The sequence below is a fragment of the Carassius gibelio genome, chromosome A18 (assembly GCF_023724105.1).
Source record: "Carassius gibelio isolate Cgi1373 ecotype wild population from Czech Republic chromosome A18, carGib1.2-hapl.c, whole genome shotgun sequence".
Lineage (NCBI taxonomy): Eukaryota > Metazoa > Chordata > Actinopteri > Cypriniformes > Cyprinidae > Carassius > Carassius gibelio.
In genome coordinates this window covers 19241567-19267507 of record NC_068388.1, presented here as the reverse complement: position 1 = coordinate 19267507, position 25941 = coordinate 19241567, and the positions used below count along the sequence as shown (strand labels likewise).

At 36.2% G+C, this 25941-nt stretch overlaps 3 protein-coding genes across 8 annotated transcripts in view; 2 read left to right on the top strand and 1 right to left on the bottom strand.

Annotated features, from left to right (window-relative positions):
- LOC127934320 (dmX-like protein 2) overlaps positions 1 to 5913 on the top strand; it is a 68062-nt gene extending 62149 nt beyond the window's left edge. For all 5 annotated transcript variants that reach the window (XM_052531619.1, XM_052531623.1, XM_052531621.1 and 2 more), the window contains 7 exons: positions 570 to 630; positions 708 to 835; positions 1482 to 1559; positions 1794 to 1885; positions 1970 to 2022; positions 2527 to 2744; positions 4220 to 5913. In XM_052531619.1, coding sequence (XP_052387579.1) covers positions 570 to 630; positions 708 to 835; positions 1482 to 1559; positions 1794 to 1885; positions 1970 to 2022; positions 2527 to 2744; positions 4220 to 4429 — 840 coding nt within the window. In that variant the 3' untranslated portion in view covers positions 4430 to 5913. The remainder of the gene's footprint in view (positions 1 to 569; positions 631 to 707; positions 836 to 1481; positions 1560 to 1793; positions 1886 to 1969; positions 2023 to 2526; positions 2745 to 4219) is intronic.
- On the bottom strand, positions 5818 to 13140 carry LOC127934322 (gliomedin). Its single transcript, XM_052531624.1, has 10 exons — positions 12486 to 13140; positions 11765 to 11816; positions 11635 to 11661; positions 10482 to 10580; positions 9457 to 9558; positions 9190 to 9318; positions 8368 to 8433; positions 8162 to 8287; positions 7802 to 7952; positions 5818 to 7328 (listed from the first exon to the last, which is right to left on the bottom strand). Exons 1-10 carry the CDS (start codon positions 12933 to 12935, stop codon positions 6863 to 6865), a joined length of 1668 nt encoding a protein of 555 aa, XP_052387584.1. The 5' UTR covers positions 12936 to 13140; the 3' UTR covers positions 5818 to 6862.
- On the top strand, positions 10243 to 22596 carry LOC127934323 (ovarian aromatase). Of its 2 annotated transcripts, XM_052531626.1 has the most exons (11): positions 10243 to 10595; positions 17247 to 17416; positions 17556 to 17753; positions 18135 to 18285; positions 19619 to 19773; positions 19875 to 20051; positions 20266 to 20383; positions 20601 to 20712; positions 20794 to 20956; positions 21274 to 21515; positions 22024 to 22596. In XM_052531626.1, the coding sequence occupies exons 3-11, from the start codon at positions 17579 to 17581 to the stop codon at positions 22255 to 22257; spliced, it is 1527 nt and encodes a 508-aa protein (XP_052387586.1). In that variant the 5' UTR covers positions 10243 to 10595; positions 17247 to 17416; positions 17556 to 17578; the 3' UTR covers positions 22258 to 22596. The 2 variants fall into 2 exon arrangements, with proteins under 2 accessions (XP_052387586.1, XP_052387585.1); XM_052531625.1 differs by lacking the exons at positions 10243 to 10595; positions 17247 to 17416 and having other exon boundaries at positions 17469 to 17753.
- The last annotated feature ends 3345 nt before the right edge of the window (positions 22597 to 25941 follow it).

Here is a 25941-nt window from a genome sequence, read left to right as displayed (position 1 = left end):
TTAAACGTCAGACACATTGTCGTTTTGATTGTGTAGTTAGCTATGCTACAACAAGTTACCATGGTACAATGGATCAAGGATCGTAAAGATACTGCCATTGATTTACATATTTTATGGTTCATTTGAAATGAACAGTCCAAGCAGAGCTTTCACTAAATCATACTATAGAGTACTGTAAATCAGGGGTGCGCGATAAATATCGTGCGATAATTAATACGCATCTCGCCAGGTGCGTGATTTCACATAGAGCAGCTGTTACTACAAAGAGCCATTGTTAACTGACTAGCTGCGCAAATTCGTTTTCAGGGTTTATTTGCGCAGCTAGTCAGTTGACAACGGCTCTGTGTAGTTACAGCTGCTCTATGTGAAATCCCACACCTGATGGAATTTACCGCTAATTAGAGAACCGGCTTTACTGACGAGATGCGCGTTAATTATCGGACAATATTTATCGCGCACCTCTACTGTAAATTGTAGAAACTGTAGAAACTGTAATAATCTCAGTGTTGCATGTGTGTGAGTTTAAGAAAACAGTCATGAGTTTTACTATGTTTTTGTGTTTCTGTCAGATCATGAAGAGGAACCTGAATAACGTGAAGAGAATGACGTCTCATCCCATCTATCAGTACTGTGAGTGTCTCTTATTTCACGCAAACACTGTCGGGTTTTGAGGAAACTCCTGTTTGACGACTTTGACGTGTTTTCAGATATGACGGGTGCTCAGGATGGTAGTGTGAGGATGTTTGAGTGGAATCGTCCACAGCAGCTCATCTGTTTCAGACAGGCCGGAAACGCTCGAGTCACACGCCTCTATTTCAACTCACAGGGCAACAAGGTACTGAAACAGTCATTACCTAGATGGTTAAACCTCATAACCATTTGAATTTTTTTATTCACTTGTATTATTAGCCATTTGGGGTCAGTAAGTTTTGAATTAAATGCTTTCAATTCAGCAAGGATGCATTAAATTGATCAAAATTGACAGTTGGAACACTTTTCTTAAAAATATTTCTATAAAAAAAAAAAATCTGTTTGTTTTGAACTTTTTATTAACAAAAGAATCCTGAAAAAAATGATCACACATTCTACAAAACACAAAAAAAAAAAAAAAAAAAAAAAAAAAATATATATATATATATATATATATATATATATATATATATTTATATATAAATATATAAATGTTTAATTGTCCATTGAAAAGGCATTTGACCTTTAGTAACTGTTACTTATGTAGTGTATAATAATTTCAATCATCATTTTTGTGTCTGCTCCTATGCTGTCGACTTCATAGAACAGAGCGAGTAGTGCTGTTAATTGTTGTCTGTGGTGTTATGTAATAAGTCCAGTACAGCAGCACATCTGTTCAGGAAAGGTCATCCTGTTGTGTCTTCTGTCCTTTCTATGAATCATTGTGCAATATACAGCTGGAAATATGATCTGTGGCTTTAAATATCTCCATTCTTTCCGTCTGTCTTCAGTGTGGTGTTGCAGATGGCGAGGGCTTTTTGAGCCTCTGGCAAGTCAATCAGACGTCCTCAAACCCCAAACCTTATTTGGTAAGAGCTTTATCTCTGTACCGCACAAACCTTCCATTTCTGACAGTCACAAACTCTCCTCATAATGTGATTGAACAGTAGGATGGATGTAGATGTAATATCAAAGCATGTGGCATCTGCAAACAACTGATTATAGAACTTATGGAAACTAACTTTACTATTAAACACATGTTTGATAACGCAGAGTCCCTGTATAATATGAAATAATAAGCAATCACTCTGTGTTTGTTTCAGAGCTGGCAGTGTCACAGTAAAAGCTGCAGTGATTTCGCCTTCATCACGTCCTCTAGTCTGATCGGCACAGCAGGGCAGTCCAATGATGGCAGGTCAGTTAAATGATTTATTCTACTGACATATAGAAACAGGTTTTATGTAATGTTTTGAAGCAAATGTTTCCCTTTCTTCCACAGGAATGTTTGTTTATGGGACACTCTGATCTCTCCAAGTAACTCTATGATACACGGTGAGCCCACAGACTCTTAAGGGAAGAGTTTCTTTGTTATTTTTTTTTATTCTTTTATATGGTGAATGGGTGATTTATTATTTTCTTAGTTTTTTTTTATTTAATTTGTGTCTACCACAGACATTTACAAGAGCAAGAATGCAACCATTTTCCATTAAAGATTACTTAAATTCTTTAAATACCATCAATTGTATAACAATAGTCTTAATTATTTCAGATGGAAGTAGTAAAGCATAGATTTTCAAAATAGGTCTCTCATTATACAATATTTTTATTTATTTATTAATTTTTCTCTTTAAAACTATGTTTCTATATTTAGATTTTACTGATTCAGCACAATAATCTTTTTATTGCTTTTGTGTGTGTGTTTTTTTTATTAACTTGTTACTTTGTTTTGCAGTTGAATATGAAAAGAATTTGAGATACATTATTTATTTTGAGATGGGTGTGTTCTGTATAGATGTGATATTCATTTTTTTTATTCTGCTATCTCTCTATATACAGCATTCCAGTGCCATGAGAACGGTGCAACGGTTATTCAGTATGCTCCTAAACAGCAGCTAATCATCACGGGCGGCCGGAAGGGATTCGTCTGTATTTTTGACATCCGTCAGAGACAGCTGCTCCACACATTCCAGGCACATGATTCGGCCATCAAAGCACTGGCCATGGACTCCACTGAAGACTTCTTCGTCACCGGCTCAGCCGAAGGGAATATGAAGGTATGTTCCCCTAAAATGACATCATCTGTTACTGTTATGTGGTTATTTATGCAAGCAAAGTGACTTAAATAAAAAGATTTCTTTAAATTCAGTATTATTATTTTTTGGAGTTATCACAGTTTTTTTTTTTTTTTTTTTTAAGTTATTTATCAGCTTTTAAATGGGAGGAGAAATGCTTCTGATATCTTTGTTGTTGAAGTCCAGTTTGTGTGGGTGTAAACAAGCCTGGTAACACACATCTGTTGATTATGCATTTACAAACTGAATTGTCCTATGCCATGTAAAGAATTTAGCGTATTGTTTTTAATTCGAATAGTGTTCATACCTAAACTAAAACAATTCAGTGTTTGATTTTAAGGAAATTTCTTTTTACTTATATACGATGAACAATTTTGTGTTGGATCACCTCTTGCTCCAGTATAAAATGCAATTTATTTAAAAAAATGCATTCAATATTTTACTGTATTAGGAAATAATGGAAGTCTGCTAGCTTTTGGAACTGACACAAGCCAGTTCACTACTTCTAACCTGTCACTAACCTAACAGCATTCAATAATCTCAAATGGGTAAAAATTTGTCAGTCAATCAACCTGGCTAATATATTTATCTATAACAAATTTATAGTGATGCACCGAAATTTCGACAATCAAAAATATTTTGCCAAAAATATTTAGAATGTGCTTAAGGTTTAACAGTGGTGATATTTAATTAGCGCTTCTCCAATGGCATGTTTTTACTGTGTTAGTGTCTGTTCTGAGTTATACACAAGGTGAATAAGCTATTAGATGTTTGATATTTCAGTAACACATTATTATTTCATTAGAAACTTTGTATAAAAACTATGTTGAATGTATGTTGCAATATACAATGTATAATCAATTCAGTGTGTTTAATAAAATACATTATATTGATTAAAGCTGCAGTCTGTAACTTTTGACGCTCTAGCGGTTAATAAACAGAACTGCTTGTGTCCTGCGGAAGAACATTGTAGCCGGAACTACTTCTCTCTGTTTATGTCTATGAAGAATCACAAAGGTACTGGGTTACTCCACCGCGGTATCCCCGAAGCAATCTAAAATAGTCCGAATATAAACACTTATTATCTGTGCACCCTAGTGATTCAGGACAAGTTAAAAACACGGTTTGGAAAATGGATTCATGGTGTACTCGCTTATTATGTTAATTTTTCTACATTTTGAACACAAACAAAGTTACGGACCGCAGCTCTGATTGGTTGTTTTTTACCGGGAGCGATGGATTTCTGCAAATGGCAATAGGACCACTGGGAGGACCCAGAGGAGCTTAATTTTTTTCACAGATTATCTGTCTCATATTCTACTGTCAGGACATAATGACAGGTTTAATAAATATGTAAAAAATATATTTTTACAAAAGTTATCTACTGCAGCTTTAATTGATTTCTATAACTTTATTTTCTGGATTCGTTTTTAAATTACATTCCTGTTCTGGTTCAGGTCTGGAAGTTGGCAGGACACGGTCTCATGCACTCCTTCAGCACCGAGCACGCTAAACAGTCCATATTCCGAAACATCGGTGCCGGCGTGATGAAAATCGAAACCTGCCCAGGCAACCGGATCTTCACCTGCGGAGCCGACGGGACCCTGAAAATGAGGGTCCTTCCCGACCGCTACAACATTCCGCCCAGTATATTCCAGATCCTCTAACACCGGAGCGCCCATAGAACACGAACGCTTTCATCGGCACCTCCACATTTCCTTAGCTGTGAATTGTAAACAGGTAACAAATATCTCGCGCTGCAGAATATCTTTACCACTCCGCCCCACAAAAGGCGTTGGAAAACACGCATGAGTTCCCTCAATTCTAACGATCGACTACTGTCATTTCTGGACACGAATCCAGATAACATGTTGGTAGGAAAGCGGTGTGCATGAGCTGTTCGAGTCATCACACTCCATTCCCAGATTATTGGTCATGCTCTGTAAAAGTGCTCAAAGCTCCATTTTTAAGTGTGTGTGGGTGTGTGTGTCTTCATTTTGTGCCCATTTTAGCATCTTAATACCAGCACTGTGCTTCTGATATCAGTGTAAGTCCAGTTGTTGGATTATGTTTTGACTGTATGTTTTCTCCTTGGCTGCTAATGTATGTGCAGAGTGTAAAAATGGCAGAGTACCCTGGCGGCCCGGCGGTTGCGCCGTGGCCCCAGAGACACACCCCCCCCACCCCAACACGCACACGCTGCTGACATGCTTGTTTCCGTAGCAGCCAAACAGCTAAACATTACTTGCAAGCCGATGATGCTTGCTCCTGGAAATGACGTTTTTGACCTTTTCATCTCTCAAGCCCAGAAATTCTCACTTTGAAAAGAAAACGGTTTGTTTTTGCACAAAATATTTGTTCGTTTGCTCGTTTTAGTTTAGTTGGTTCTTTTACAAATTATTGTATTTATATTTAATTTTAGGAACGCAATGTACATTGTAGATTTCTGGGACAAAGTGCAACACTAAATAGGTTTGTGTTTTATTTAATTATATATTTATTTTTCCATGTTTTCATGTTTGATCCATTCTAAATATTTGCACTCAGATCTGGGGAAACAATAACACGTGACTACATTACAAGTGATGAAAGCTCTAATAGAAGAAACTGTTATTTACTAATGAATGTCTGGCTGTGTGTGGCCAATTAGTAAAAAGTGGAAATAGTTTTAAATGAATAAATATATATATATAAAAATATAAATATAAAAATTATTTATGACAATAGCTTGTACAAACACAGTAGCGCTTTTAGTTTATTTTTTGATGTTATCATAACTGCTGGAATAGTTGTATATTTGGTTTGATGTATGTGGTATTTATTAAAATCATATTTGTGTTTCTGTCTGATTTGCTGGGCGCCATGTCAACTGTACGTATTTTAAATGTTCAACCGATGGTCTGATGTGTATTTACTGAACAGCCTGATCTGTCTGCGTGTGTGAAAATGTAAACCCCAAAAACACTGGATGATATATCTGAAGGAACAGGTAGTTCTGTCATTTGTAAGTTGAATAAATTCTTTTTATTTGAATTAAGTCATTTCACTCCACATCTTTATATTAAAATGTTTCAGGGTTTATTTCAGGATTTCCAAGCATTTGTAGCTACATAAACATGCGTGCAATATAAATTAAACAACACTTGGCCAATATATTTTGTGTCTTTTACATACTAGCAGTCTAACACAATATCTATAACATAAAGTCAACAAAATTTAAAGGGATAGTTCTCCCAAAAATGAAAATTTCGGTTTGTGCAGTATTTATATTGTTTTTTACCTCTGATTCACCGCAATGTCCGAACTGTCCTGATCACATTCTCAACAGCCAGCCTGTGACACTTTGTTGTCGTCTTCTTGCTTTACGGCGGATCACACACTTGATTAGTGCATTACTACCACCTATCTCTCAAGTGGACCATTGACACTCTAGCTACAATCTCAAATAGGAGGATCAATGGTCTATTTGAGAGATAGGTGGCGGTAATGCAACTATGCAATCTGCTGTAAAGCAAGAAGAAGAAAAAGAAAAAGCCATCTGAAGAAGAAGACGCAAGCGTGCTCAGGACAGTTCGAAATTCGATCAATCGGTCAATCAGAGGTAGAAAATAAACCACAATATAAATACTGTTCAGTTTCTTGCACAGACCGATCTTTTTGTGTCTTTACACATCATTGTATCATCACGAGCCGCAGGATTTAATTTGGTTTTGTTTGTGTATATTTTTTGACTCTCAAAGCCGTGATTCCCATTCACTTCCATTATATGACTGACAGACTGCAACGGTTTGGGTTAAAAATCTTTCTTTGTGTTCAATTAAAGAAACAAAGTCACCTACATCTCGGATGCCCTGTGGGTAAGCAGATAAACATCAAAAATTAACATTTTTGGGTGAACTATCCCTTTAAGGGTGGCACAAGTGTCCAAATATTGTATGCAAATATCACTTGATATACAATTTAGTTCTTGATCTATGGTCCACTCAAAAAAAATATATAATATATGGGTGGCAACTTAAGCACAGGTTATTTGCTTATAAATATGCATGAACATGACAAAACACAACACAAAATATTGCACTTATTTCACTGATATTTGATTATTCATCTGAGTGGAACTGTACTTGGTATGACTTGACATAGCTGCTGTCCCATATGTAGAGGTGTTTGTCTCTGGGATTGTATGAGATCATGGACAGAACCCCTCCAGGTGCCCTCAGATCTAAACTGACACTAACAGGCTTCTCTTTCAGGAGGTCAAAGGCGTACGTCACTTTTGTGTCTTTAGTATCCGTGACATAGAGGATCCCGCAGGCGATAAATGCATTACCTACCTTGGTCCTGGGATAGGTGGCATTTATGTATGTGTTGACGGAGAAAGTTTTCTCATCCAATCGTGCCACCATTATGTTGTCGTCAGTGTTGGAGGCAAATATGATCCACATACCGTTCTCATCCACTGCCAATTTGAAATAGGTCTTTGAGTTCTCAAGGAGGTAGGACTTATTATGATAGAAAGCATTTTCAATGGTAAGCATGTGTAAGATCTTCGTCTGGAGGTCAAACCTGGGAATATTGGAGAATTGACAACATGTTTTACAAGAACATTAAGTATTCTTACAGATAAACTTATGAAAGAACTTTCATTCTTCCTCTGCAACACAAATGGAGAGGTTTTGTTCAAAGTGTTAATTTTTAATGGGGATTGGAGCATCTTGACGTGCCATGTGTGAATTGAATTGTTAATTAGATTTGAGAACTAGGGCAGAGGGGAAGATTCCTTATGAATGACTGTAAGCCATTGTGTGTCAAAGTATTAAATAGTTTAAATTCTATTAATTCTATTTTAATACTAAGTAAATTTTATTTATTTATTAAAATGAAAATTAGTTCCTTCACTTTATTAACTGGCACTCCTAGTCCTCCATATGTTTGGAGTGATGTGATGACAGAATTTTCAATTCAATAAAATGTTCAATTACATTTCTTTTAATCTTGATATTATCAAGGAGATCTGCCCATGCTATCATCAGACGTACTTGGCAATATGGGAAGTTCCAGCGATGTGGTAGAATATGGAGCCGTTATGTACAGCGTGACCGCAACCTTGGAAAAATTTTCGGACATCAATGGATTCATTGCTGCTGTTCTGGAATGCCGCAATACTGTTGTACTCCTTTATGATACGTCCTGATAAATTAATGAACATGAGATAATCTTAAAATCTTAAAAGCTATGTTCCAGATTCAATACAAGGTGCTCTATGTTAGCATTTAGTGCACGGTGTCAAATACTAAAGATAAGACATTTTGATTACAGTTCATACTTTCAAATGAAAGGAGAGTTTAAATGCAGGGTTTATATGCTGTATTGATGAGTATTTGTTCTCTCTTCAGTACCTGAGAAATGTTCTGCTACCCAGATCTTCTCATTATCATGAGCAGCGGTGTCCATCATCCACGCTCCAAATGTGCTGCTCATTTTCATCAGATGTCTTGGGTTCTGCACTGATTTTATGACACAGTCTGCCAAACACAATCACTCTGTCAGAGGTAAAGTTTAATAAAGGCTGTAGTTCAGTGTAATATTTTGCTCTAGTTTGTACCATTTATCTTCCATGATACCATTTTCTGGGTGATGGTGTCATCATTTGGGACTGATTTAGGGTGACCTAAACATAAACAATGAGATTACATATATGTTATGATGTGTCTTATGGGGACATTTTCACTATACCCAATTTAGTTTTGCCCCGAAATCAAAAGAGAGAGAAAGAAAAACGTATAGAGTATAAAGAACATTAGAAATGTAATTACTGAAAATTATGTTAAAATTTAAACATTTTGTAAATTGTGACAAAAAATATGTAAGTTAATGTTACTAATGCAACGTGTCTGCCCATTAAATGTTTTATAATTCTTATTATTATAAATTGTAATTATCATTCCAGTAATACACACACACACACACACACACACACACACACACACACACACATATATATATATATATATATATATATATATATATATATATATATATATATATATATATATATATATGAATAAATTGGTAAAAAAAAAATAATAATAAAAAATAAAACCAAACTGTAATACAATAATTATCCATTTTCATAATTTCTTAAATTATTTGAAGAAACAAATAATTTTGTTTTATGATTATGGGGTAATTTTGAAACATATTTATATATATATATATATATATATATATATATATATATATATATATATATGTGTGTGTGTGTGTGTGTGTGTGTGTGTGTGTGTGTGTGTGTGTGTGTGTGTGTGTGTGTGTGTGTGTGTGTGTGTGTGTGTGTATATATATATATATATATATATATATATATATATATATATATATATATTTATATATAATTGTTTTAAGAATGTATAATTTTAGCCATTACCCACAGACTCCTTCCCCCTTTGGAGATGTGCTCTGTGGCTCCTGTGTCTTGGTGGCCCCTGAGGTCCGGCGGGCCCTGGAAGGCCAGGTGGACCAGGGAGGCCAGGGGGTCCAACTGGACCAGGTGGACCTGCGAATTAAAGCAGAAGAAATATGACCCTTTAACTTTTGACTATATTCCAACATCCACATATACCTTATTGCTTAAAAATGGCCTATTCACTTTTTTTTTCCTTCTTTCCCCAATAGAAACAGAACTCGTTTTTACCCTCTACTATGACATCATTTGAAGGTTCACCCTGTTCTCCAGGGGGTCCAGGATACCCTTGCTCTCCTCTCTCACCAGGCTCACCCTTCTCACCCGGAGGACCTGCACACAGGAACAAAGAAGCAAAAAATCATTCCTTCACAGCTCAATGCAGCACAGTTCTCAAATCATTCAGAGCCAGTTATTGTAGTCTTGTAATAAATGTTACAATTATATTTTATTTTAGTAACATTACAGAGTAATTACCCAAATAAGCACTGATTAATAATAATTAACTACATGCACATCTATAGGCATAAGATTAGGGTTTGGTTTAGGGCTTGTAATTGTCCACTGTCTTTTATTGCTAATAATAATTTACTATTATTACTACAGTAGGTACATCTAATCTTTAACTAAAGTGTTACCAACATGACATAAATATATAGATGCGTTTTCTGAAATAGAGTGAGTGTGGTTGGTTGCTAGGCGATGTTCTTAGTGGTTGCCAGGGTGTTCTGGGTGTTTGTTGGTTCTAAACGCTTCTAACATTGTAACCTAGCCAGGTAAACACTGTTTATTTAAAGTTCATGCATCAGAATGTAGTCATCTGCTTATGGAGCAAAAAGTATGGAATCATCATGAAACTTATTCTAATGTTGTCTGGTAATTTCTCCACCAGAGTACAAAGAATTTCATTCAGTTTCTTAATAAATGATTTGCTGAATGACACTTCTAGAATGTCTGTGGGCTCTTGTGCTTTCAGAACAGAGCGGTCAGTCAGCTGTAATCATGAGTTCTGCTTTATTCAGTGGGAGATCTCTGAGTCTCTCTCAATCCTGCTGTGTGACCCAATCAGGATAAAATTCCCCTCTCCTCTTCCTTAGAGGATGATAAAAGCCATAGACAGCAGCCAAATATTTGAGAAGAGGTTTGAAAGGAGGATATTTTCTTTCAGAAGATGTTTTTGACTATATTCATTCATGTGCATGATGGATAGATTTTCCAAGTCTTTTTTTTTTTTTTTTGCATATACAGTAGCTGACCTCTTTTTCCCCGTTTTCCTTGTGCTCCAGGCTCTCCTGGCAACCCTGGAATTCCGTCTGTTCCATTATACCCCGGCATTCCGTCCACACCCGGCAAGCCTGGAATTCCATAAAGTAAGATTATTTGAGTAACACGTTATTTGGAATTCTACACTGAAAATTGGTGTATTAATTAATTTAAATCAGAAATTGCTAGCAAATTTCACAATTAAGTAAAAAGAAATGTAACATTCTGATACTAGTATTTGAAACAAATAATGCCTATAATAAAAGACACTTTTTATTACATTATGACACTCTTCCAATTTTCATTACCACAATGCAAAGAATATATATATTTATATAGCCATTTGTGGCATCCAGTGTGGACATAATTACTGATTATAATGACTTATACTGTGTTTTTATGTGTTGTGTTGCATTGTGACGCGTAAACACAAAAGCATGTTTGGATTTGTGGTCAGAGAAATGACAAGCGCTACTCTACACTGCTCAAAACTTGTGTTTGAATCATCAGTGGGAAATCTTTTACATATGTAAACGTACTTAAAGACTGTGAGTCAGAACAGCCGGCATTGTAATCTACTCTCCCAGGATCAGGAAATAGTCCTCCATAAAATATGTTGCACGCATCTAAATATTTGGTTTGAACTGCTCTGGAACAGTGTTGTAAAATACAACTTAACCACTGATTTCTAGTTGTGTCCTCTTTTGGAAGGCCAAAGTAGTTTACTTCCAAAACGAAACAGTGTCTCCACGACATGGTACTGGCAGCAAAAGGTTACAATAATGAGCCTTTTTTTGCGTGAACATCTTCCAAAATCGTGACGTAGAAATCTGGGGTGTGTTTAAACGAGGAGTGGACGAGGTTTAACTTGTGTAAAGAATATCTCTTTGGGTTTGAGACTTTAGTCTTTGCAACTTTACAGTTCTTTTTAATGCACCAAAAGCTTGTATCACTCCGAAGAGAAAGAAAAACTTGAAATCGCATCATATGACCCCTTTAAAGTTGAAAGATTTATACATCATGATCATTTTTTTTTTTTTTTTTTACTGCTTTTCATTTATGCAAAATGCTTTTGTAATCCTTCCATCCATCCATCTTTTTCCTTGTGGTAGAATATGAACAACATTAGAATAATTCATTTCCTACCTGGAATTCCTGACGGTCCTGGTGGCCCTGTGAAAGTCAAAATCAAATAAAACTGTGAACTTGGAGATAATCGATTCTGGAGATAAAAAGAAATGTTAATAAAAATGAGCCAGTAGATCCTAATACTCACCAGTCAGACAGACTCCTTTAGTACTGTTGCAAATATCCAGAAGAATTTTAACCTGAAACACATATTTGTAACTGTAAGTTGAAAAACGTTCTATTCTAGTCTTCAATTATGTAACAATGGAGCAACAAACTGGGGGAAAAAAGGAGCTAAAAGCATTTACTTTGCATTTATGAATAGAAGAATTATCTACAAATAACAGCATTTACTTTTTTTTTCTCATTACACTCTTCAAAAGAAGGGCATTAAGATGTTGATCTGAAGGAATTTTCCATATTCATCTTTTCACTGATGTTTTACTCATATTTTGAATTTGTATTAGAGTTAGACATTTCTGTAAACTTCTAATATAATATTGAGTTTACAGACATTTCTATGGACATCTATAACAGACTTTTCAAAGGATTTTCTTTTTTAAATGTAAAACATTGTATATGCTATGTAAGAAAAAAATCTAGCTATTAGAAAATTCAGACCAAAAAACAATTCAACTAGTTAAAGTTGTGAAAGAAAGAACCTTACAGAAAAAGAAAGCTTAATATTGGGTATATATAGGATTATACAGCTATCAGGTTATCTATTTTATCTTTTTTTTTCTTCTCAAAAATAGAGAAAGCAGTAAACTACATTGGATACTTTTCACTTTTATCCCCAGTTTGCACTGGAAAATTTACATTAATTATGTAATCTGCACAAATCAATCATGTCATTATGAGTTCCTTACTGGCACCATGGAGTATGTCATCATTGTCATCATTCCATCCTGCTCTTCTGTTTTGTGCTGGTAAACCGGGCCATGCGTCTGTAGATTCTGATACTGGAAATCTCCCAAGACTTCCTCTCCCACACTCCCCTCTTGCTCCTCAAAGGGTCGTGTCCCTCGATGCTGCCGGCTGCGTTTCTTTCTGGAGTACTGGTACTCAGCCTCATCTTCGTTCACCTGTGTCATGAACTCCACCACGGAGCTCTTAGAAATCTCCACCATCTGCCTCTCCACCTCAGTCAGATGAGCCCACAGCTCTCTCTGCTGAACCAGGAGCAGAACCAGGCCGGCACAGTTTATTACTGTCAGTACGCACACGCTGTACAAGATCCAACGCACCTGCCAGGACAACCGGCCACCACACTGCCTAAAGCCTCCGGTTCTTCTCAACTCAGCAAGTGGATCCAGCATTCTGACTTCAATTCAGATTTTCAAAAAACCATGAAACACAACTCAACACTTTCAAAAGTAAAGCTGAATAATAAAAGTCTGGAATATTCCCCCCAAAAAGGACAGTCTCTGGATGCAAGAAAACAATCGAAGTCCTTGTTTCGAGTTGAGACTGTGTGTGACTGAGGGCTGCTCGGCTTTGTGCCGTCCTGATGCGCTGGAGAAGAACCCCCCACTTGTGCAGTCACCTGATTTATATGCAGTAGAGTCCATTCTTCAGCGTGACCGTGGGCTGACCAGCATAATCCACATCGACACCAACAGCCAATGATGTGGTAGAAAACTAGACACGCTGAGAGCCACTGCGAGATTTCAGTAAACACTTTCATAAAACAGTTCTATTAAGACTGTCTCCAAACATCTCCAGATAGATAGTGTTTTTATGTATTTTTAAATTAGACAATTAAAAACTGTATGTCTTGGCAAAGGTAGTGTAACTTTTAACACCAAAAATGTATACTAAACATTGCAATGGAAAAAATCTGAAAGTATAACCATATCTGAGAATAATACAGACAAAACAAAACTGAAAAAAAAAGAAAGTTATTCAGCTCCAAGGTGATTTCACCAACATGTCAGAGTGAGTAAATGTCAGCAGCTAAAGGAGCCTAGACCCTTGAGGGAACTCAGGATGCTTGTGAAGTTTAAGGCCTGACATACAATTCTTACAGTGCCCATATCACGCAACATGACCCAATTCTGTAGTTTTAATTTGGTTTTGATCTGATACCAGTTAGCACCTCGCTTTCATTGAGATAGTCTTCACTTTCTGTGCTTATATAATGAATGTGGAATACATCTGCACTTGCTATAATTGGAAATGGCAGGCACTGCCAGTACCGGTTATGCAATAATAATGTAAATATAAAAGTAATAATAATATAGTCTTGTTTATTGTTTGTGTATTAAAATTAATATGAATTCCCTCTGATAAATGCTGGTACAGTGCTGAATGAAACCATGAGGTCTGTTGTATTTTGTGGTCCTTTGCCCTGCAGCTGTAGGTCATTGCCAAATAAAACATGCAAGCTGAGCTACAAGCTCCTTGGTTGGGTTTGTGTGATCACGCAAGCGAGGAACAAGGTATTAGGATAGAGTGTATACCGAGTATGTGCTTATGCTGGGAGTTCAGTTCAGTCAGTTTTTTTTCTTTCTTTCTTTTTTTCTGTCATTTCTTTAAATAATTAGTTGGGTACAACTTCACTGACAAACAAGGCACTATTTGTCAGAAGTCTTATTTGACTGATAACTGTCCATTAAATTAAATCAAATATTTAGTATAAGCATTGGAAGTAATACATATGTTACATAAAAAGACCCAATTAAATCCAATCAGCTGTTCAGTTTAAATGAAAGCCGCATCAGGATACTCTATGTGCAAATACAAAATAACATTTTAGCTTGCATAAAAATCAACAAAGCAACATAATCAGTTAATTTTATTGGGAGAAACAGTATTATAACCTCAATGCTTTTAAAGGATGTGCAAACATACAAAGATTAAAATGTATTTATATTTTGATAGAATGTAATATATAGATTACACTGCATGTTAGCTTGCTTACTGTGCCCAAGAGCATATTTATTTAAGACTATATCTCTTGCTAACAAGAAACTATGCTTCTAACCACAGGTTGAGAGCTGTAGTTCTTACCACGTAACTATGGTTTCGGGAAACACAGAATCGTTGAACTATTGAACTACATATTGCAAAAAAAAATAAAAATAAATAAAAAGTACAATATTTCTGAAAATGAAAACCTTTTTTTTCACTGGCTGGTGCATACAGGGTTATAAAAATCTGACAGGGAATTAAATTCTGATTACCAGACTGCTACAGTGTGCATTTCTGAGGAGTAACTCAAGTTTATGTGGTTCGTGTAATTTAATCTTTAAAAAGGACTTTTAAGACATCTAGAAATACAGTGGATTGCATATTCTTGAGCACAGCTGTATATTACTGAGTAATATATATATATGTGTGTGTGTGATGTCTGTGAAATTATTAATACTTATTACTTCTGAAATTCTGATTAGAAAGTCTACATGTGAGAGTCAGAGAGTCTTCCTGTCTGAGTGGGTGGTTCTTGGCCATAATAAGCTACAAAATGCAACATGCCAGCAGTAGAGATGTCTGGCTTGAAAAACAAATTGACTTTAACCATAAAACTCAAAATTCACTCAAGGTCAACCAAGTTCACTGACTCTCCTGACAGATAATGGGGATCTAGATCATGAAAAGGTTATAAAGAAGTACACTATAACTGTAGGCTATAACATATTCAACATGACATGCAAATCTAGATTTCTGCCCTTAATGCAATCCATTGTGTTAGAAAAAGGAGATAAAATGCTGTATATCATCTATATAGCAATGAAATGCAGTTTCCTAATAAATCTCCTAAAGAGTGCATGTGCAAGATAAATTTCAAAGGGCCTGAAACAGAGCCCTGTGGTACACCGTATTTTAATGTATTTAGGATGGCTCTTTTGTGTTTTAATTATCTTTATTTATTTATTTTATGAGAAGCAAGAGTATACAAAACCACAACCAAATGTGTGATCATGTGAAATGATTTTTATTCAAAAATTTTATGTTTATGCCCTCAGACCTCAAAGAGGTCAGTTGAGTAGACATTGGACTGTGTTCAGTAAAGAGAAGTGGTTTGGCTTCACTCCCTGTGCGTTGTCTCAAACATTGCTGTTATTATCTGTCACTTGGCACTCCTCATGAGAAACCGAACAAACGTCCACCCACAACAGCTGTATGGCTTACATTGCTTACATTGAGCTATACACACAACCATCACAGAGATCAACACAAACCCTCCCCAAGATGCAAAGTGTTAGTGATGGGCTACCAAAGTAATTAAGTGGATGGACAACAAAAAAAGTCATAATCATGAAAAATGTAAATGTACTTATGGAATTTTGTAGCTAATATTTATCACAAAATGCAGTTTCCGAAAACACGATATAGGCACTATATTGGATGCTTTGTAAGAAAGCACCAGCAAGCAAGATAAATGTCAATTATCTATAAATTTATGTTTGACAGTGCCCACAATTCCCTTCCTTGTGGCTTCCTGCCCACAGTTTTGCTACAGGGGACAAACAACTTATTTGAAGAACTGCGAAATTCAAGGACCACAAAGACCTTATTGAAGTGACAACATATTTAAGTGATGTGGCTTTCAATGTGCAGAGGGACACTTTGTTCTCCAATGAATTAAAGATGACTTGTTTCATTCCGAGAAAGACATTCCAGCCCCGAATACGTAATGTGTGTTGTAGCTGCATGTTCAAAAGGTCGACTCCTTTATTACAGGCTCAAGTCTTTATTAAGACCACCCTGAGATTCTGACATACAAGAAATTTCTATGGAATTACATTTGGTTCTATAAAAATGAATGTAACTTTATAAAACTGAACGTAACTTTTTCAGAAACGATCAAAAATATGCCATTACAAAACAAGAAAAACACAATGAAAATGATTTTTTTTTTTTACTTTGAATCCGTTAAATGAATGATTCAGTGTACTCACAGTGGCTTGCTATTACCTACTGGCAATTTTAACTTAACATTAAAGTAATGCTTAATTTTCAAACATTTCATATTTCTATATTCAGATATTTAAAACATGAATGCTATTTTAATTGCAGTGTAAATGCATTCATGTCACCTCTGAGCTGCATGAAACAGTCTGTGTAAATATCTCCAAATGCCTCCTAAGATACAGATTCTATCCCATGTCTATAATTAGTTAATTTGATAGCCCTATAGTGTCTACTTATTCTAAGTTATTGTTCTTAATTTAAGAATTGAAAATATGTCACAAATGCATGGAGAAGAAGATGAATGTGAATGTTCCAAAAGTTTTTAATCCAACACAGTGTAGCTTCAGCACAAACGTATCACGGGACCAGATGAATTAAACTGAAACAGAGAGAACTTCAGTACACAATGCAAATTAGATGATTAGTGCCAATGAAATGACAAATCAAATCAGTAACCATGACAACAAACACAGGCAGGGAAATATTGCAAACCTAAAACAAAGTCCAGACTGAATGACATTGACAACATAAAATATGACACATATTTTAATTTTCTGTACACTTGTTTTATAAGTGTGTTAGTTTGTTTGCAAAATGATGATAATAATACAAAAAAAAATAGTAATGCTTCCCAACAAGCTGCATTGGTTATGGGTTTATGTCAATAACCCCTAGTATGCCTAAGTCTGAAAACCCTTTTTTTTTTTTAACAGGAGGGGATGTGGAATGACTCAAGGTCATGCCGCAGATGTCTCATATCTCCTAAAGTCTTTGATGTCTTGATGAAAAGATGATGCAGAGATGAGTTTGGCACAGCTGAAGGTTTGCGTGTCTTGACAATGTTTTGGAAACTGATGCTGAAGGACACGAGGACACACGCAAGGTTACGCTGAGTTTTTATTTTGACTTTTGATTTATCCTGATCCAATCCCATGTAACCACTCACATATAAAAGAGTATGTCCGCAGCTCTGGTGCTTCAGACTTGAAGAAGCTGTAATACTCAATCCATTCTCATGGCAGGTGAACTTCTCCAGCCCTGCGGAATGAAGCAGGTGCATCTTGGTGAGGCTGTTCTGGAGCTTCTGATGCAAGGAGCCCATAACAGCAGTTACGGTGCTCAAGACAATGTGTGCGGAGCCATGGCCACACTACTGCTGCTGTTACTCTGCCTGCTGCTGGCCATCAGACACCATTGGACAGAGAAAGACCATGTGCCGGGTTGGTAGGGTTCATTTGAAAAATTGTCCTTTATTATTTAGCACAGCATTTACTTTATTAAATCCATTACAATTATTTTTTTTTCTTTTTTGAAGTGATGGTTATGGGAAAGAAGAGTTTTCAGTTGGTTACATCTCCTATCATGCAGTGTTTTGCCTTTTAAGCATGTTTTCATGACTATGCTATCTATATTTTGGGTAGACAGTATAGTCACCCATTCTAATTAGATAATGAAATGTTCAGAGTAAAAGTGGAAGGCCCACACAACACATTAATTATTAATTCTTATGATGTCCTAACAACTCCAAGAAAATGTTGTTTAAAAAGCATTTCACATCCTTATTGCATTAATGCTTGTTTGCTGCAATATGTTTCATTCAGGTCCTTGTTTCTTGCTGGGTCTGGGTCCTCTTCTCTCTTACTGTCGGTTCATCTGGTCTGGGATCGGTACGGCAAGCAACTACTACAACAGCAAATACGGAGACATTGTGCGGGTTTGGATCAATGGTGAGGAAACTCTCATCTTGAGCAGGTAACTTCTCTCACACACAAACGCCACCCCCCAAGACATTACACTTTAGCATACGTTTAAAAGGAGTACCTAATACAGAAATGATATGCTTTAAAATAATTTACTTAGTGCAAACTCAATGTAATGTGTACAGGGCACGTAATTGCATGGTATTTACATTTTTTATATTCAATGCAATTGAGAGTGCATATTTATATGTAATTTCATAATTATTTACTTTATCTATGTGAAATATGATTAAAATGTACTGCCAAATACACTGCAGAGCATATGGTAAACTAAAATCAATTTCTATGTCAGTTCTGTTGGAGCTTGAATGTCATATTCATTATTACACATTTATGATGATGTTTAAATTCAAGTTATTAAAAAAAAAAAAAAAAAAAAAAAATATATATATATATATATATATATATATATATATATATATATATATATATATATACATACATTAATATGGTAGTCAAGCCATCTAAAATAAGTGTACTTTCAAGTATGACAATGACAACAGATTTACAATGTTGTTTGAAGTATTTTTTTAATAGCATTTTTACAAAGTACACTTTTAAAAATATATATTAGAAAAAAGTTATTGCTTAAAAGTGCTGTAGGGAACTTTTGTAAAAAAAAATATATATATATTTTTTACATATTTATTAAACCTGTCATTATGTCCTGACAGTAGAATACGAGACAGATAATCTGTGAAAAAATCAAGCTCTTCTGGCTCCTCCCAGTGGTCCTATTGCCATTTGCAGAAACTCCATCGCTCCCGGTAAAAAATAACCAATCAGAGCTGTGGTCCGTAACTTTGTTTGTGTTCAAAATTTAGAAAAATTTATATAATAGGCAAGTACACCATGAATCCATTTTCCAAACTGTGTTTTTAGCTTGTCCTGAATCACTAGGGTGCACCGATAATAAGTGTTTATATTCGGACTATTTTAGATTGCTTCGGGGATACCGTGGCGGAGTAACCCAGTACCTTTGTGATTCTTCATAGACATAAACAGAGAGAAGTAGTTCCGGCTACGATGTTCTTCCGCAAGACGCAAGCAGTTCTGTTTATTAACCGCTAGAGCGTCAAAAGTTCCCTACCGCAGCTTTAAGTTACAATTTGGTGTATGTGTATTTCATTATTATTATCATTATTGTTTTTATTATTATTATTATAATACTCTTTTAAGATTTGAAGTGTGCTACAATTGCACATTCAAAATAATTAAGCTATTTTTTAATGCAATTAAGTGACAGAATTTGCCAGCACCATATCACAGAATGTTCCAGGATAAATGAACTCAAATGTGGCATTCTAATGCTGTGTGTATCGAAGGTCAACTGCTGTGTATCATGTGTTGAGGAAATCTCTGTACACCTCACGCTTTGGGAGCAAACTGGGTCTGCAGTGTATCGGAATGCATGAACAGGGCATTATATTCAACTCAAATGTGGCACTCTGGAAGAAAGTCCGCTCCTTTTACGCTAAAGGTATGCAACCTTTTAATAATATGCGAGTTATGCTGTACTGAAGGAGAACAAGCTGATTCAGACTGCATGGCCATGTGTGTGTGTGTGTGTGTGTGTGACAGCTTTAACAGGTCCAGGACTTCAGAGAACATTGGAGATTTGCATCACTTCCACAAACACACACCTGGATAATTTGTCACACCTGATGGATGCCCGGGGACAGGTGGACATCCTCAACTTACTGCGGTGCATTGTAGTGGACATTTCCAACAGACTGTTTCTAGGAGTCCCTCTCAATGGTCAGTCTTGAGAAACACTTAGACTATCATAAACTAAAAGTATACAGGCACTTAAATCACATTTAATAATCAGTTATGGAATACAAATGATCTAATAAATGTTATGCAATAAATCTTACCAACTATAAACAACTGAACAGTATCATATTTTTAATATGCTGCTGTATGTTTATTGGCCTAATGTAATCTTAAATAATGTGCTGCTGTGTTGTAGAGCATGATCTGCTTCAGAAGATTCATAAATATTTTGACACCTGGCAGACGGTACTAATCAAACCTGATGTGTACTTCAGACTGGCCTGGTGGTTGCACAGGAAGCACAAGAGAGACGCGTGAGTTCACGAGATGTCATTTTGGAGATACCGTGAGGAAATACCATGGTATATGAATGTGATAACATCTGACATACACAAATGCAGAATCCAGAGAGCTTTAAAAACCTCTTTTAGGGCTGAATTGGAAAGTGTTTTTCTGTTGTGAACATTTGTAAAAGGCTTTGAAAATGTTTTCATGGTCTACTGTATATGTGTGTGTGTGTGTGTGTTTCAGTCAGGAGTTGCAGGATGCTATTGCAGCTCTGATCGAACAGAAGAGAGTTCAGCTGACACGTGCAGAAAAATTCGACCAGCTCGACTTCACAGCAGAGCTGATATTTGCTCAGGTGAATGTGGCATGCCAGAATGTTACACACACTTCTGAAACATGTATGAGAATGACTCGCCTTATGTGTTTGTGTGTTTAGAGCCACGGGGAGCTGAGCACTGAGAACGTCAGGCAGTGTGTGTTGGAGATGATAATCGCAGCTCCAGACACTCTCTCTATCAGTCTGTTCTTCATGTTGCTGTTGCTCAAACAGAATCCAGACGTCGAATTAAAGATCCTGCAGGAAATGAACGCTGTCCTAGGTACGAGCAGACACAAAATTCAGTTATCTTGTTTTAAAGGGAATTATTTCCTCATCCTTATATAATTTCAAACCCGTATTCTGGAAATATTCTGTAGGATACAAGAAAAATGTAGAAGATTCTATTAATAACTCTTTTCCATTCATTGAAAGACTCCAAAAGAAAACTGTTCATGATGTTCTATAACAGGCTGTAATGACACGAAAGTCATTAAATACTGACAGAATTTTTAGTTTTGGATGAATGATTCCGTTTTGATTGTGTTGTCAGTGTATGTTTCATTCAAGTGATTGTCTGGTTCTATGAATATCCTGTAGCGGGTCGGAGCCTGCAGCACTCACATCTGTCCGGGTTCCACATTCTGGAGAGTTTTATCAACGAGTCGCTCCGGTTCCATCCGGTCGTGGACTTCACCATGCGCCGGGCGCTGGATGATGATGTCATCGAAGGCTACAAAGTGAAAAGAGGGACAAACATCATCCTGAACGTGGGTCGGATGCACAGATCGGAATTCTTCCCCAAGCCGAATGAGTTCAGTCTAGACAACTTCCAGAAAAACGTGAGTCCTCATTATGAAATTTGTTTCTTGTCTTGTATTTCTGTCATTGTAAGTGCCATTACAAACATTTACCATAGTGTATATATATGTATATATATATATATATATGAATCACAGAGCGTTTCTGAGGATGTATATATATATATATATATATATATATATATATATATATATATATATATATATATATATTCACACACACATACACTCACATAAATTAATAAGAAAGATTCTGGGATTGTTTTAGAATGATTGTTTTAGAATGATCCCATTTATTAATTTTTTTTATAAATAAGTTTTTTAAAGATTTTTTTTTATATATAATTGATCTAATCATCTAATGTTTAGTATTCAGTGCCCTTACAAACATTTACAAACAAACATCAATTTCCCCCCCAAAAAAAGATTCAGAATTATTATATATTTTTTTATAATAATAATAGTAATAAAGTAAATATTTATTTAATCAACATAGTATGTTTTAACCTTTCTCTGTCTCTCTTTCAAGGTGCCGAGTCGTTTCTTCCAGCCGTTCGGATCCGGCCCGCGGTCGTGTGTGGGGAAGCACATGGCTATGGTGATGATGAAGTCCATTCTTGTGACGCTGCTGTCCCGTTTCTCTGTGTGTCCTGTGAAGGGCTGTACTGTAGACAGCATCCCCCAAACGAACGACCTGTCCCAGCAGCCGGTGGAGGAGCCCTCGAGTCTCAGCGTGCAGCTCATCCTCAGAAACGCTCTCTGATTCACCTCCAAAATACCTGCTGCTCTGTTACTGTTAACGTATTTATCTACTGCTTTTAGTAGTCAGAGATATTTGTGTTTATATTTCGGTTTGAAATTACATTTATGTGTTTAGCAGATGCTAAAGCGACTTACAGTGCATTCAGGCTATCAATTTTTACCTATCATGTGTTCCCGGGGAATCGAACCCCCAACCTAGCGCTTGATATCGCAATGCTCTACCAATTGAGCTACAGGAACACTATGCAATGGCTGATATATGATGAATGTGGCTTTCTATGAATTACTGGTGTCTTCTACTGTTAATAAATGTCAATAAACGTATTCTCAAATGGTGTAACTAACTGATTCTTTTCTCTTTTTTTATGTGTAGTTTTACAGTAACAAATATACACATAAACACATACCCAGACACACACATAAACATGAATATACCGTATAAGTGTAAAACACACACACACACACACACACAAATTATAAAGTAGAGAAAAAGAAAATGCATGTTAACATTTTTTTTTTCTTTTTTTAGTAATTTGTAATAAGAAAATATCATATAGGCCTAGGCTAGGTGGCCTAAACGATATTAGAATAATATTGTATGTGATTTACTCATTAATTGTTTAATGGTTCATACTGTAATTGTTTTACTGTTTTAATCGTTTTTGTCTTTCTAATAACAACAATAATAAACAACCACAATAATAATAATCAGGGGTGTAAGGTGTAGTAGCTATTTCATGTAATACAATATAAGTACCATTTATGTGTGTATAGATACATTGTAAAATTGTAAACAATAAATACAAATAATAACAGACACAGGTCACACTGAAGCAGACATACTGCACTGCTAGAACACAACAGTCCTTGTGTTGCCTTAATAGGAAAGGGGGTTGATCAGTTGTCAAATGTGTAGTGCATGTGTTTGATTATGATAAAGCACTTGCAGTATGTCTGCATTACGTGTGTGCCGTCATACAGTAAGTTTCACCAGCAGAGGGCGCTGTTACTCCATGTTAGGACTGTGTGAACACTGTATGTGAATAAATCATCTGAACTAAACGACGGTTTTAATTTAAATGATTGAGAATTCCGAGCTGTCAAGTTTTAAATGAGTTCAGTGAATTCAAAACTAGTTGGACTCAACAGATGTTCAGCAGACCCCATTTGTACAGCTCCGTTATAGCTGGCAGGCAGCATAAGGGTCTCAGGGTCCATTAGTTTTCAAGGGCCATTTCTTCCACATGGGGACCGTAAAGCTGTCAGCCAACATGTAGAGACCATGAACACACACACACACACACACACACACACACCACTTAATAGGTCATGAGCAGATGAAAACAGTCAAGATTAACTTACTTGGCATGCATATTAAATGATTTCTAAATTACATTTGCATTGGTTGTTTTGATGTATTATTATCATATTCAGGCCGTCTAAAGCAGAGCTTTCAGACAGACCGGATCCATGTTGCTTATTGTTTTCTGTGAGAATCAGTGGCCAACCCTTAGATGAAGACGGAAAGGAATATGACGCATGTCTCGTTATTGCCGTGGTAACCTGCACAGCTGTGTTAGTGGCGACCAGATGACACTGTAGACAAATACACATTGTTACACTAAAACAAAACACACACCTGCCTGATCCAGAGATCTCCATGTCAATGCTCTCTAAACAGGAAACAGGAAAACATTTATCAGCAAATACAAGGAGATATTCATGCCTTCAGAGCACAACAGAAGAAGAGCTATGGATGGAGGTAATAGAGAAAGTTCTGTCTAACCTATTCTTGCTCATTTGTGATGTACTGTGGCCACTTCCATAACAATTATCTAATTATTAACAGGAATAAATAAGTGCAGCATCTGTTAAATGAACAGTCCTCCCAAAAATGTAAATACATCAGACCATAACATTCTTTCTTCAGTGGAACAGTAAAGGAAAGACCGTGCAAAATGTTCACGCTGCTCTTTTCCATACAATGAAAGTGAACGTGGCCATGATTTTAATTTCACATTTTGAAAATGTAATGGTTTATTTATTTGAAAATAATCATTAGTGTGTACACACGTTCTCAGTATGCGAGGCTTACTTTACTTTGCATTCTGAGTCATTACATTCGACCTTGAAAATGATCTAGGAAATAAATCTAGCACGAATCCAAGGTACATTTCTAAGAAACCCTTCATTTAAAGCTTTCATTATCTTGAACACTCTAGCTTGTCATTGACCCACATGTCAAATATCTATAACCAACGTTTCCTTCGCTAATTCAAGGCAAACTCTATGATAAGAGAGTATGCCCTAAGCAGAAAACCTCAAAACACAAGGAGAGAGAGCTGCCATGATCAACAAAAAATGACTGGTTATAGTGATGACTACATTTTACACTTTATTATATAAATATTTTTGTGTGCCCTTAGTGATGGCTTAGCGATAGCAACAGATATTACTAACCCCCCAAAAATACCCCGTTAAATTATAACATCCATGTCTGTCAATGGAGATATATATAACCGTATACAGTAACAACCATTTTAAACAGCTGATAGAAATATTGTCAGCTGTTCGGAATACCAGATTAGCGTACAAATCACTCATTTGTTTTGATGTAATGATTTAAACGGTAGAGTTGGGGTACTCGAACTTGGACTCGGACTCGAGTCCGGACTCGAGTCCAATTTTGAATGAACTCGGACTTGTCACTCACTCGGGTGAATTTGTACTCGGACTTGACACGGACTTGAACATTTTGGACTCAGAAAATATTCCGAGTACAGTCGAGTCCACGTCATGTGTAACAATAAAACCAGCATAAAATTGAAATGATAAATTAATGAATGTCTCCCCTTCTGTCATTTTACTGCACCACACCGGCAGGCAGAAGTCTCACGCTTGCAGACGAAACACACGCACCACTCACTGGATATCAGTGTGGATTAGTGATGGGAAGTTCGATTCTTTTCCGCGAACCGGTTCTTTCGGACGGTTTGATTCAATAAACCGGTTGAAAAAAAAAAACAGTTCACCGGATACATAATCCATTGCGATGTATTTGTTATTAAATGAACTTACGTTTCGTCAGATTGCCCTTCATTCAAGCCCTCGGTTTACCCGCACTCATTACATTAGCACAAAATCAGTTCAGAATCAATCACCAAAAGAATCAGTTCGGTTCAGATGTGCTGTGAGTCAGTCGGCTTCACCCTGAATCACGCATGCGCAGTATCATCAGCTCCTCGGTTCTCGAATCGGACGCGTCCGAAAGAAACGGTTTTCGGTTCAGTGTACTGATGATCTTGTAACCCTTTATTTTTGTCTGCACCTACTCCAGTCTCTTCAACGTAGATCCATAAATAAAACACGGGTTACAACGATGATAATTCACGTTTCTTCTTTTAATCAGAAGCATCGGCATAACAGCATGAACAGCCGAACACACAACACTCTCGCTACACTCGCTTGTGTTTTTTTTTTCCCCAAGCGCGCTCCTGCCTTAAAGGAGCCGGCGCACCAAATATCTTTCTAACAAAACATGTATAAAACTTTGCATAAGACATTTGAAAATACACCAAAATCTTACTAAACAAATTTACCAAAATGTCTTATTCTTCCTTTTTCTTTTTTTATATATATAACCTATGAATTGACAAAATTAAAAATAAAATAATGAAATAAACAT